Here is a 13,155-nt window from a genome sequence, read left to right as displayed (position 1 = left end):
TTCTAGTGTCTATAATGCTTTTCAACTCCAGCCAGTATAATTTTGGTTTAGACACCTTACTTGTATCTGTATTGATTATATCTCTGGCCATGAGTTCTTGTTGTTTCTTTTTGGGTGAATTCATTGTCTTCTTATTTTGCCCAGATCACTTTTGTTGTATGTGATTTTTAGGAAAGCCTGTTGTATTCCTGCCCCTGAGAGTAATGTCTATACTAGGAAGAAGTGCTCCCCACCCCCACCCCCACCCCCCCCAAAAGGAAGCTAGAAAACTAGATCCTAGGTATGTTTTGACCTGCTTGTTAAAAGATGTTAGATCAAAAGAAAACAAAAAAAGGAAGCTAGATCTTATTTCCCCTAAAGTTGAAGTCTTGCAGCACTCTATGATCAGTAGACTTTGTGTGTGCGAGGGGTTTGCGCTGGTCTTCGCGGGATGGGACCGGCTGTGTTGATTCTCAGGCAGACTTGTCCTAGTGGAGATGCACCTGCTGGGCACAATGGGCTGGGCTTGGTGTGAGTGGCTCCGGACTCCATTGGATGACCTTGGGTTGCACCCTGAAGTATGTTAGTGCTAATGGGCAGGGGTGGACTTCACCCCACTCTCTTATCCCCAGAATGGGGATTTTGTGCTGCCACTCTTCAGGAAGCCCTCACAGAAGAGCAAACAATGACTCCTCTTGTGTCCCTAGCTTCTGTCAGATCCCTGCCCTCACCCTATCCAAGCTGTCTGCCTGCCAGGCAGCACAGTACTCCTTTGTTTTTTCTCAGGTGAAGCTGGGCTTCAAAACTCCAAATTTTAGGAACTGACATGGCACAGGCCCTCACTGATCCCCTGGGGGAGGGTCTCACTGTGCTGTGGCCAGGGTCCTTTTGTCCCAGAGAAGCAGTCCCAAGACTGCACAACAGTTCAGAGTTTATGGTAAAGCAGAGCAAAAAGCCAGTGCCAAGTTTGGCTGCCATGAGCTGATGTCTCTCTTCCTATGCTAATGAGCAGGGCAGCATGTTGGCACAGCCAGTTCTTTTGTCCCCGGAGAGGCCTTGCCACCTGTCCCAAATGTCCTCCAAGAAGGGGAGCTGTTTCTCTCCATGATGCAGGGGATCCTGCTCCCAGGCCTCTGCCCTCCTTCCCCACTAGAGCACCGCTAAGCCCACCAGGCACAACCCCAGGGGTGACACAGACTTCTAAAGCTTCCGATTTGTGCTCCGCTGCTTCTCATGACTTGCAGTAATCAGCCCCTCTCCTTTTCCCAGTCAACAGTTTTGGGGAAGAGTTTTTCTAGGGCAGTCCCCTGTGTGCTTTCCCACTCTCCCTCCCTCCCTTCTCTGTGATCAGGCCTTCCTCCCCTCCACAGCACCCACAGTTCTTCTCTCCCTCAAATCAACACTCTGCAGCTCCTACCTTCAACGACGTGGCCACTTTTCTACCTGTAGATGTGCAGTTTGTTCTCTCAGTCCTCGATCTCTTGGGTGTTCAGAATGATTTAATGTTTATCTAGCTGTGTTTGAGGGAGGGGGAAAGATTAGTGTCCACCTGCTCCTCCACCATCTTAACTCCTCTGGAATCTTTTCTTTCTGTAATCACTTTCATTTTTACCAAAGACAACCAAATGAAGACTATTTGTTTCTAAAACAAGTCTGGTTTAAACAAATTTGTTCTAATTATTTATATGAGCATAGCAAGAATAGTAATTGACCGTATGAATTATTTTAAATCTGACTTGCTGGAATATTTTATAAGGAATTTCATATTGAGGTTTTAATAGCCTCTTAAGACCAAAGCCATGCCAAATATTTCTTGTTAGACTTGCCTGCAATACCTTAGATTCAGGTGAATTTCCTCATCTTGAAGCCCCCAAGATATTTCAAGTTTCCTGCACCTACCAGGAAGTGACATTCTTTACTCACATGGTAAGGCAGCTGGGAACTCTGCAAACAAGGTACCGGGCCAGTTTTTCCAAGGAGCTCTATTGGCTCCATAAAGACAACGTTGGTTCCTTAAAGCTGGCTGGTCATATCTGAGTCTATGCATGTCTCGTCCAAATATAACATTCCAGTCAAGGCCTTGGTAAAATAACCAATGTTTCCAGTGGTGTCCTGTCACAAGGAGAACTGATTCTCATTAAACTCATGCAAATAATTATAATTGTCCTGAAAGAGAGAATATTCACTGAAGTTTTCTGAATTCTGGAGGGTTCAGAAAAGGACAAAAGATAAATGTTTCAATTTGCTCACAAAGGAATATTTTGTCATTTCTCTAAGTCATAGATATCTTAAAAGAAAAACTTTCCTTAAATCTGGAAAAGCAGAGAATCAGCAATGTTTCAAACAGGAGCCATAAAAACTATAATCATCCTTCTCAATTTATGAAGTCCTGTGTTATTTGTTTTTGTTCTGTTTGAATGCAGCTTTCCCATTAGTTCTTGAAATTCTTACTCTGTTTTGTGGTTTTTAAATATATCAAAAACCTGTTTTTGTCAAAAGTCCCCTTTATGAACCTCCTTAAAGACAAAACTCATTCTGCAAGAGCATCAGAATGATAATGATAATGACAAATGACAAAAGACTAAAAAAAAAAAAATGGCCATGGCTAAAGATCTGATGAGAGTTTGCTATAACACAGTTGACTAGGAAATCCAGTTATTCCTGTGACACACAACATTTCAATAATTAGGATTACATGTGATGACCTTATATCAGAACATAGTAAAACCTTAGGAATTTTATATAATTTTTGGATTAGCTATAGCATTTACCCATACAATATAACCTAAGAAGGTTTATAAACATTTGTTTGACAGTGCTTCCCATGGTCCTTAACATACCAAATGAACCAGCTTAGTCAAAAAGACTTCATTTCGAATTTGAGTACTTGAGAACTTTTGTGAAAAACTGCAGAAGGTTTTAGACTGCATGCCTAAATAGAATTATAGATCATTATAAACTTAATATTTATGTTTGCCCAAAGTAGAAACAAGAGATTCTACAGAGGTTATATATTTGTTACCAAAACTTAGCTCCTTTAACATTGAGAAGTTTTAGTTCTCTTAAATAATCAAACACCTGATAAAGACAAATACAGGAACTTTGGTTTTCTGGGCAGGTAAAGGGGGAAAAAAAAAACCAACTTTGATTACAATTTTTTTATCAAGAGCATACCACAGACCATTTTTTTAAAAAAGCATCTGGAGGAGGCAAGATGGCGGAGGAGTGGGGGACTCTGTTGCAACCAGTCCCCTGAATTTAGCTAGCTGTCTACTGAGCCTCTCTGAACATCCAGGAAATCAGCCTGAGCTGTAAGGTTATATGTTTGGATCTATACAGGGGCAGAGGATCATTAGTCAAGAGGTACAAAGGATGGAATTGGGATTGCATGGACAGATGTTGGAGGATAAACAGAAGGGGGGCGGGGGGGACTGCCAGAAGCTTGCCCCTGCAAAGTAATATCCCAGTGCAAAAGCATCCTGCGCCTGGGGACCAGCGCTAGCTTGGAGAGCGGTGGCGGTGGGATGGGAAGGGCCGGGTAACAGAGCTCAAACAGCATCCAGGAGCTTAAGGGGCAAAGGCTGGGACCCAGGTAGGTGCACACATGGACTTGTGCCCGCGCACCCCGGGGCCAGCTGCCTCACTGCCACCACAGCTGACGCCACCACCTGTGCCCGAGAGGACCCGGCGCAGACCTGTGCCCATGGACCCGGGGTGGCTGCCACCGCCGCCACCCCTGCCACTGGCGCCGAACCCCTCGGAGGGTCGATGGGGGTGCACTGCCTGTGGGAGCGTGCGGGTTTTCAGTAGCGCTTACAGAGTGGGAGACTGTGTGTTCTGGAGGATTCAGAGAGGAGCAGACTGTGATTTCCCTGCCCTGGGGCGGAGGTCTGCGTGTGGACATTTTGGTTTGCCCTGATCCTCCAAAAAGGCGGGAAAAGCCGGGAAAAGCCGCCAGAGAACAAAAACCCCCAAAAACGGGTTTCCACGGAGCCCAGCCCCTTGACAGGGGGCAGGGCAACTCCCCCCAAGCAGGGGTGCCTGAAAAACAACTCGGCAGGCCCCTCCCTCAGAACACAAGCTGAGAGAACGAGAGGATGACACCCCGAGAGCCCCCTAAAACTGCAAAACCCCAACACCAGGGGGAAATAGTATTTTTTAAAAATTCTTTCTCTGTTTCTTCTCTGTTTTTTCTTTTTACCTACTCATCATTCCAACTAGATGTTTAATATAACATATTCCATACTAGCTTTTTAACTTGTACTTTTTCATACCTGTACTTTTTTTTTCTTTTTCTATATATATATAGATAGAAGCATCAGTGTAGGCCTTTTGCCCCTATTCAATACTACCTTTATATATATATATATATACCAGTTTTAATCTCCTTGTAACTCTGGGAAGCAGTATCCTCTAACAAAGAGAACAAAATACACGGAGAAAGAACTGAAACACCCCTCACCCACACTGAGACATTATAGCCCCCTCTTCCCTTCACCCCCCATTTTTTTTGTTTGAACTTTATAAATCTCATTCTTGGGTTTCATTTTGGCTGGGTTTTGTTGTTGTTGTTGTTGTTGTTGTTTTTGATGGTGGCTTAGTCACCTGGGTGGCTCAGTCGTTAAGCATCTGCCTTCGGCTTCGGTCATGATCCCAGGGTTCTCGGATCCAGCCCCTTGACTGACTCCCTGCTCCGTCTCCCTCTGCCTGCCACTCCTCCCGCTTGTGCTCTGTCAAATAAATAAATAAAATCTTTAAAAATAAAAAGAAATAAAATAAATAAAATGCTTATTTAAATTCAATTTCATTAACATATAGTGTATTACTAGTTTCAGAGGTAGAATTTAGTGATTCATCAGATGCGTACAGACCCAGTGCTCATTACGTCAGGTGCCCTCAATGTCCATCACCCAGTTACTCCATTTCCCACCCCCTCCCCTCCAGCAACCCTCAGTTTGTTTCCTAGAGTTAAGAGTCTCTTAGCATTTGTCTCCCTCTCTGATTTCATCTTACTTTATTTTTCCTTCCCTTCCCCTATGTTCATTTCTTTTGTTTCTTAAATTCCACATAGGAGTGAAGCCATATGATAATTGTCTTTCTCTGATTGATTTATTGTTCAGCATAATACCCTCCATCTAGTTCCATCCACGACATGTAAATGGTAAGTGTTCATCCTTTCTGATGGCTGAATAATATTCCATTGTATACATGTACCACATCTTCTTTATCTATTCACCTGTCGATGGACATCTGGGTTCTTTCCACAGTTTGGCTGTTGTGGACATTGCTGTTATAAACACTGGGGTGCAGGTGCCCGTTTGGATCACTACATTTGTATCTTTGCGGTAAATACCTAGTAGTGCAATTGCTGGATCATAGGGTAGCTCTATTTTCAACATTTTGAGGAACCTCCATACTGTTTTCCAGAGTGACTGCACCAGCTTGCATTCCCACCAACAGTATAGGAGGCTTCCGCTTTCTCTGCATCCCAGCCAACATCTGTCATTTCCTGTTCATTTTCATTTTAGCCATTCTGACTGGTGTGAGGTGGTATCTCATTGAGGTTTTGATTTGGATTTCCCTGATGCGAAGTGATGTTGAACATTTTTCATGTGTCTTTGGCCATCTGTGTGTCTTCTTTGGAGAAATGTCTTTCCTATCTTCTGCCCAATTGTTGATTGGATTTTTGGTTTTTGGGTGTTGAGGTTGATAAATTCTGTATAGATTTTGGATACCAGCTCTGATGGCATTTGCAAATATCTTCTCCCATTCTGTACATTAACTTTTAGTTGTTTCGATTGTTTCCCTTACTGTGCAGAAACTTTTTATCTGACAAAGTCCCAGTAGTCCATTTTTTTGCTTTTTTTCCCTTGCCGATGGAGGTGTGTCTAAGAGTCTAAGAAGAAGTTGCTACAGCCAAGGTCACAGAGGTTGCTGCCTGGGTTCTCCTCTAGGATCTTGATGGATTCTAGTCTCGCATTGAGGCCTTTCATCCATTTTGAGTTTATCTTCGTGTATGGTCTAAGAAAATGGTCCAGTTTCATTCTTCTGCATATGGCTGTGCAGTTTTCCCAACACCATTTATTGAAGAGACGGTCTTTTTTCCATTGGATGTTCTTTCCTGCTTCATCAAAGATGAGTTGACCATAGAGTTGAGGGTCCATTTCTGGGCTGTCTACTCTCTTCCATTGATCAATGTGTGTGTTTTTGTGCCAGTACCATACTGTCTTGATGATTACAGCTTTGTAATAGAGCTTGAAGTCAAGGCATTTTGATGCCCCCAACTTTGGTTGTGTTTTTCAACATTCCTTTGGCTATTCAGGGTCTTTTCTAGTTCCATACAAATTTTAGGAGTATTTGTTCCAGCACTGTGAAAAATTTGATGGTATTTTGATAGGGATTGCATTGATTGCTCTGGGTAGCATAAGCATTGTAACAGTATTTATTCTTCCAGGGGTGCCTGGGTGGCTCAGTCGCTAAGCGTCTGCCTTCAGCTCAGGTCATGATCCCAGGGTTCTGGGATCGAGCCCCGCCTCGGGCTCCCTGCTCCACAGGAAGCTTGCTTCTCCCTCTCCCACTCCCCCTGCTTGTGTTCCCTCACTGGCTGTGTCTCTCTGTCAAATAAATAAATAAAATCTTAAAAAATATATATATTTATCCTTCCAGTCCATGAGTACGGAAACTTTTTCCATTTCTTTGTCTTCCTCAGTTTCTTTCATAAGTGTTCTATAGTTTTCAGAATACAGATCTTTTACCTCATTGGTTAGGTTTATTCCTAGGTATCTTACAGTTTTTGGTGTAAATACAAATGGGATCGATTCCATGATTTGTCTTTCTTCTGCCTCATTGTTAGTGTATGGAAATGCAATTGACTTCTGTACATTGATTTTATATCCTGCGACTTTGCTGAGTATCTGTTTTGGCAATATTTTGGTGGAGTCTTTGGGTTTTTCTACCTAGGGAATCGTGTCGTGTGGGAAGAGTGAAAGTTTGACTTCTTTACTGATTTGGATGCCTTTTATTTCTTTTTGTTGTCTGATTGCTGAAGCTAGGACTTCCAGTACTATGTTGAACAACAGAGGTGAGAGTGGACATCCCTGCCGTGTTCCTGACCTTAGAGGAAAAGCTCTCAGTTTTTCCCCCTTGAGGTTATTTGCTGTGGGTCTTTCGTACATGGCCTTTATGAAGTTGAGGTGTGTTCCCTCTGTCCATATTCCCTACACTGCAGAGAGTTTTTATCAAGAAAGGATGCTGTATTTTGTCAAATGCTTTTTCTGCATCTATTGAGAGGATTCTGTAGTTCTTGTCCTTTCTTTATTAATGTGGTGTATCACATTGATTTGTGGTATTGAACCACCCCTGCAGCCCAGGAATAAATCCCACTTGGTGGGTGGTGAATAATCCTTTTAATGTACTGTTGGATCCTATTGGCTAGTATTTTGGTGAGAATTTTGGCATCCATGTTCATCAGGGATATTGGTCTGTAGTTCTACTCAGTGGTGTCTTGTGCTCGCTTCGGCAGCACATATACTACTCAGTGGTGTCTTTGGTTTTGGGGTCAAGGTAATGCTGGCCTCATAGAATGAGTTTGGGAGTTGTCCTTCTGTTTCTATTTTTTTGGGACAATTTTAGAAGAATAGGTATTAGTTCTCTTTAAATGATTGTTAGAATTGCCCTGGGAGGCCATATGGCTCTTAAAAAAAAAAAAAATATGACTGTGAATACGGGTACATATATGTTTTGATTTCCTTACTTTGATTTTCTTTGAGTATATAACCAAATGTGGAATTGCTAGATCTTACGATAATTCTATTGTTAATATTTTTGAGGAGCTGCCATACTGTTTTCCATTGCAACTGTACTATTTTACATTCCCACCAGTTAGTGCACAAGGGTGCCAAGTTTTCCATATCTTCTTGTTATTTTCTGGGTTTTTGTTGTTGTTCGTTTTACTTTGGCAGTGCCCATTCCAGTGGTTATGGACTGGTATTTTATTGTAGTTTTGATTTACATTTTCCTAATGATTAGTGATTTTGACCATCTTTTGATGTACTTATTGGTCATTTCTATTTCTTCTTTGGAGAAATGTCTATTCAAGTCTTTTGCCAATTTTCTAATCGGTTGATTTATTTTTTTCCCTGTCATTGAGCATCAAGAGTTCTCTATATATTCTGGGTATTAATCTCATTTTGTAAATGTGATTTGCAAATATTTTCTCTCATTCCATAATTGCCCCCCCTTTTTTTAAAATCATTTTCCTTTTAATGCGGATTTTTATTTAAAATTGTAATTTTGATAATCTCTAGCTTCTTGTGAATATCATTTCCCTTTTTACTCTTGATAGTATCCTATGAAGCATTAAAGTTTCAAACTTAAATATAAAATCCAGTTTGTCTATTTCTTTGTTGTTTTTGTTGCCTGTGCCTTTGGAACCATATTCAAAAATCATTGCTAAAGCCAATGTTGTGAAGCTTTTTCTCTGTGGTTTCTTCTAAGACTTCTGAACTTTTCACTCTTACACATAGGCTTTGAGCCATTTTGAATTAATTTTTGTGTATGTTTTTTGGAAGGGATCCAACTCCATTCTTTTGCATGTACGTATCTAGTTTTTCCCAGCATAATTTTTGAAAAGAATGTCTTTTTTTTCCATTGAATGTTCTTAGCACCCTTATCAAAAATCATTTGAGGGGCACATCAGGGTGGCTCAGTCTGTTGGGCATCCCACTTTTGGTTTCAGTTCAGGTCGTGATCTCAGAGTCGTGGAATCAAGCCCTGCCTCAGGTTCTACACTTAGTGAAGAGTCTGCTTTGAGTTTCTCTCTCCCTCTTCTCTTGCCCGTCCCCCGTCCCCCACAAATGAATTTTCGGATGGACTTTTCTATTTTGTATAAAACAGCATTAGGATCTTGAGACAGATTGCATTGAATCTCTGAGTAGCTTTGTGTAGTGTTGACATTATAACTATTAATTCTCCCATTAATGAGCACCAATATATCTTCATTTATGGATGTCTTTTTTCTTTCAGGAATATCCTGTAGTTTTCAATATACAAGGCTTTCAATTCTTTTGTTATATTCTTAGGGTTTTTTTTTTTCAGATACTACTTTAAATGGAATTGTTTTCTTAATTTCTTTTTTGGATTCTTCATTGTTAATGGAGGGTCCACCTTTTTAGTGCGTTGTGAATAGAAAGACAGGGATCCACTGCCATTGTGAACCGTTTTGCCCTGGGACTGGGAAACCCATAGATCGTGGAGGTTGTTTCGGGAAGAGTGAGCCTTAAGATTCTGCAGACTTCTAGGCTACTGATACTGGATTCTGTAGCAAGGTGATCAAATGAAAATGTAAATCAAAACTACAATAAAATACCAGTCCTCTATAACAAGAGGAGTTTGTGCCAAGGCCCTCCACATATAAGCCCACTAAGGATCCCCAGTTGCCAAAGCTGCCAGTATAAGTCATTCTGCTGTCTACAATTATCCTAGCCCTTGTTTCCTGACAGGGTTGGCATGGGGACCATGAGACCTGGAGGTGGGGAGGGTTCTCTGTGGGGTGGTATGTAGGCCCTGCACTGAGGACTGGCTTTGTGACTGGCCATTCTACTACAAAATCTGAGTCTTGTGAGCATCTCCTTCATGTAGGGCGCATGTCTGTTTCCTCCAAGAGCCTCCTGAATGGTATGAAAGTCCTCACAATGTGGAGGAGTGCATACCTATAATTTGAGAGGTCTCCCCATGAACAGAATTTTCTGGATGTGGGGTTTACCAAGCCCTCCTCAGAACTGGAAATGAATCTGGATCATTGGGGTTGCTATGTTTAAGGAAGTGATAGACCCATTGTATCATCTTAATCTGTTGGAGAAGGAGTCAGGCTTCATCTAGTGTCTTACATTAGCTTCCAGCCTTTGCTCAAAGGCTTTGGTAGTAACTAGGTGAGCTCCAGTGCCAAGCCATTAAAAATTCATGTAATTAGGGGAAATGATTCTCCCTGTATCTTTATGTCCTGCAACTTTGGGTTTGGATTTTCCCTTTTCATCAGAAGCCCCAATTATGGAATTGGGATGCCCTTTGCTTTAATTCTGATTGACATAGTGGTATGGATCCTGGGGAGGTTTCTTGTGGGTGGAGAATTGAAGTCACCTGTGTATGTCAAGAATTTGACCCTTAGGCTCTGAGGGAGTATTTTAAAAGGTTATACATTTTGAGGTCTGGAAACATAGCCTAGTTGACTCATTTCTGGGGTGGTAAATAATAGCTAAGAACAGTATTAAATGCTCTGAACCAGTTAGTGCCTTCTTCTCCCTTGTGTGCTGTACAAAGTTTAAAAATATATTTTGAAATCCAGATGAGTAAAGTTTCAAGTTTTCAGTTTCTAAGTCACTGCTATCCCCCAGGGAATTGATTTTATGCATTGTCACTGGAACATCTTTACTGGAGTTCCCCAATGGCTGGACTTAAAGGCAGATACTTCCCTCTCTAGAGTGTCCTTATCAACCTAAGAGTGGGTCTAGTGTCCCCTAGCCCAGTGGTTACAGGATGTTGGGTTTGGCCAGAAAAGATCGAAAAGATTACTCCAGACACCTAAGTAGGAGGAAGGAGAGGGCATGGGGGCCAGGTGCTCTAGTGGTGAAAGGTCCCAAGCCAAACCCTGCCTCTACTTTCATCGCGAATGTTATCAATACAACAAGGGAATAAGAAAAACAAAAAGGAGTGAATTCTAGGCCTAGAGTCAGCAAGGACAAACTAGGGACCAGTACTATGATTTTCAACATATTATTATTTATTTACAATAAATGGCATATGGCTTTACGTATATTCCTCTAGTTTCCATGCCGAATTATCTAAGATCCATCATTCATAAGCCATTACTATTTATTTTCTCAACTATTCCACGGGAGCTTACATTATATTAATGTTGGTAGGAACACACAGTAAATTCTACTACATATCTAATTCTCATTATTTCCACAAAAGATGAACACTTACTTTTTTTCTCCCATGGCTATTTTTGATGGAATTCTAAAGGCATTTCTTTCTCTGAGAGTTGACAGAAATAACAAGAAGTTTTTGATGGGGTGCATAAAAAATCATATTCTTAACATATATCTTTACTACTTAGTATGCAGCGGCAATAAAATGTGGAAAAGTTTCTTTCTGATTTGTTAAATTCTATTTAGCAGCTTAAAAACTCCCAGTGTTTCGGGGAGGGTAGGTACTATGGTGAGCGCTGTGAATTGTGTGAGACTGATGAATCACAGACCTGTATCCCTGAAACAAATAATACATTATATGTTACTAAAAAAAGTTTTTAAAAAAACTCACAATGTTCATTCAGTTTACAAAAATTGAGTATCTCTGCCAAGCAAAATAAGTGATCCTTAAGACATTTATACATTTTTTAAAGTTCATCCATTCTTGTCCAAAAAAAATTATACAGATTTTTAATTGTGGGTTTATAAAAGAGATACTCTGTCCCAGATACTGGTGACTGAGCAATAAATGAGACAGACAAAAGCCTGTGCCCACCATGGGGCTATGGAAAGATAGACAAAACGGATTCAGGTAATGTTAAAGTGACATTTTAAGATAAATACTAAAAGAGAAAGCAACAAGTGGCCCAACTAGAACAAGGATGCCTGTCCTTGTCAGTGGGTTTTAAGCAAAATTAAGTAAAGGTTCTTACATAGGAAAATTTAAGCAGAACTCTGAAGACATACATACAAGAGGATAAGATTGTCCTAGGGTAAAAAATAATTTGAAAATAGAGTAAGAAGCTAAATAACTAATCGTGTGTAAAAAAATAAAGTACCGGGGGGGGGGGGGGGGGGAAGATGGTATAGAACACCAAGAAGTCAAGTGTCAACAGTCAGCAGGAGGTTAGTATGGTTCATATATTCATTCACATAAGTATTGAATATGAAAGTCAGACCATGAAGAACTCATTCACCAGTTAACAGATGTTCCTAGGAGGAGGGATAAAATAGTTACAAATCACTTTAAGATAAGGCTTAATCAAAGCAGCAGCTAAGGAAAAGTTTGAAAGAGACCTAACCTTTTGGCCGGCCGCCGCCGCTGTCGCGCCACAGCCCAGCCATCGTCGCCGTCGCTCGTCGTCTCGCGCAGGGCAGCCCGGGTTCTGGTGTCTGGCGGCGAATTAAATAGCCACCATGTCGAGCAAAAAGGCAAAGACCAAGACCACCAAGAAGCGCCCCCAGCGCGCAACATCCAATGTATTCGCCATGTTCGACCAGTCGCAGATTCAGGAGTTCAAAGAGGCCTTCAACATGATTGATCAGAACAGAGATGGTTTCATTGACAAGGAGGATTTGCATGATATGCTTGCTTCTCTAGGGAAGAATCCAACTGATGCATACCTTGAGGCCATGATGAATGAGGCTCCAGGGCCCATAAATTTCACCATGTTCCTCACAATGTTTGGTGAGAAGTTAAATGGCACAGATCCAGAAGATGTCATCAGAAACGCTTTTGCTTGCTTTGATGAAGAAGCAACTGGCACCATCCAGGAAGATTACCTGAGAGAGCTGCTGACAACCATGGGAGATCGCTTTACAGACGAGGAAGTGGATGAGCTGTACAGAGAAGCGCCTATCGACAAAAAAGGAAATTTCAATGATATTGAGTTTACGCGCATCCTTAAACATGAAGCAAAAGACAAAGATGACTGAAAGAACTTTAGCTAAAACCTTCCAATTGCTTTGTCTTACTCCGTTTTATTTCCCAGACACTTTCCCCCACCCTCATAGGCCTGTTGCATGCAACTTAGTCTCACAGCTTGGCCTCTTTTTTTGATGTATTTATTCTAGACCTTTCTGCCACTTAGCACTTGTATAATCAAACTGCAAATGGGGTTGAGGTTGTAAATTGTGCTGAAAAAGAGATTGCGAATAAAAATCAACAAATGTGAAAGCCCAGGAAAATAAAAAAAAAAAAAGAGAGACCTAACCTTTTAAGTCAAAATGTTTATACATACAAGGAAACTAGTAATATTAATATCAAGGTAACATTTCAAATTCTGAATGAAAATAAAATAAAATTGGAGGCCAAAAAAATTGTACTATTGAAAGGAAGAAAGAACTTATCTGGGCATTTATCCAGAGAACTAAACATTTATTGTTCATAGAACTTCTAATTGATAAGCTTTATTCATGACAGCCCCAA

General features: G+C 41.1%; 1 protein-coding gene across 1 annotated transcript; it reads left to right on the top strand.

Moving 5' to 3' along the window:
• Positions 1-12,040: 12,040 nt before the first annotated feature.
• LOC118356629 (myosin regulatory light chain 12B-like) lies at positions 12,041-12,928 on the top strand. The gene has a single exon (XM_035725927.1). The coding sequence runs from the start codon at positions 12,144-12,146 to the stop codon at positions 12,660-12,662; it is 519 nt and encodes a 172-aa protein (XP_035581820.1). The 5' UTR covers positions 12,041-12,143; the 3' UTR covers positions 12,663-12,928.
• Positions 12,929-13,155: the final 227 nt, after the last annotated feature.

This window comes from Zalophus californianus, chromosome Y, assembly GCF_009762305.2.
Source record: "Zalophus californianus isolate mZalCal1 chromosome Y, mZalCal1.pri.v2, whole genome shotgun sequence".
NCBI classification, from domain to species: Eukaryota; Metazoa; Chordata; class Mammalia; order Carnivora; family Otariidae; genus Zalophus; species Zalophus californianus.
This window is presented reverse-complemented; position numbering and strand designations above follow the sequence as displayed.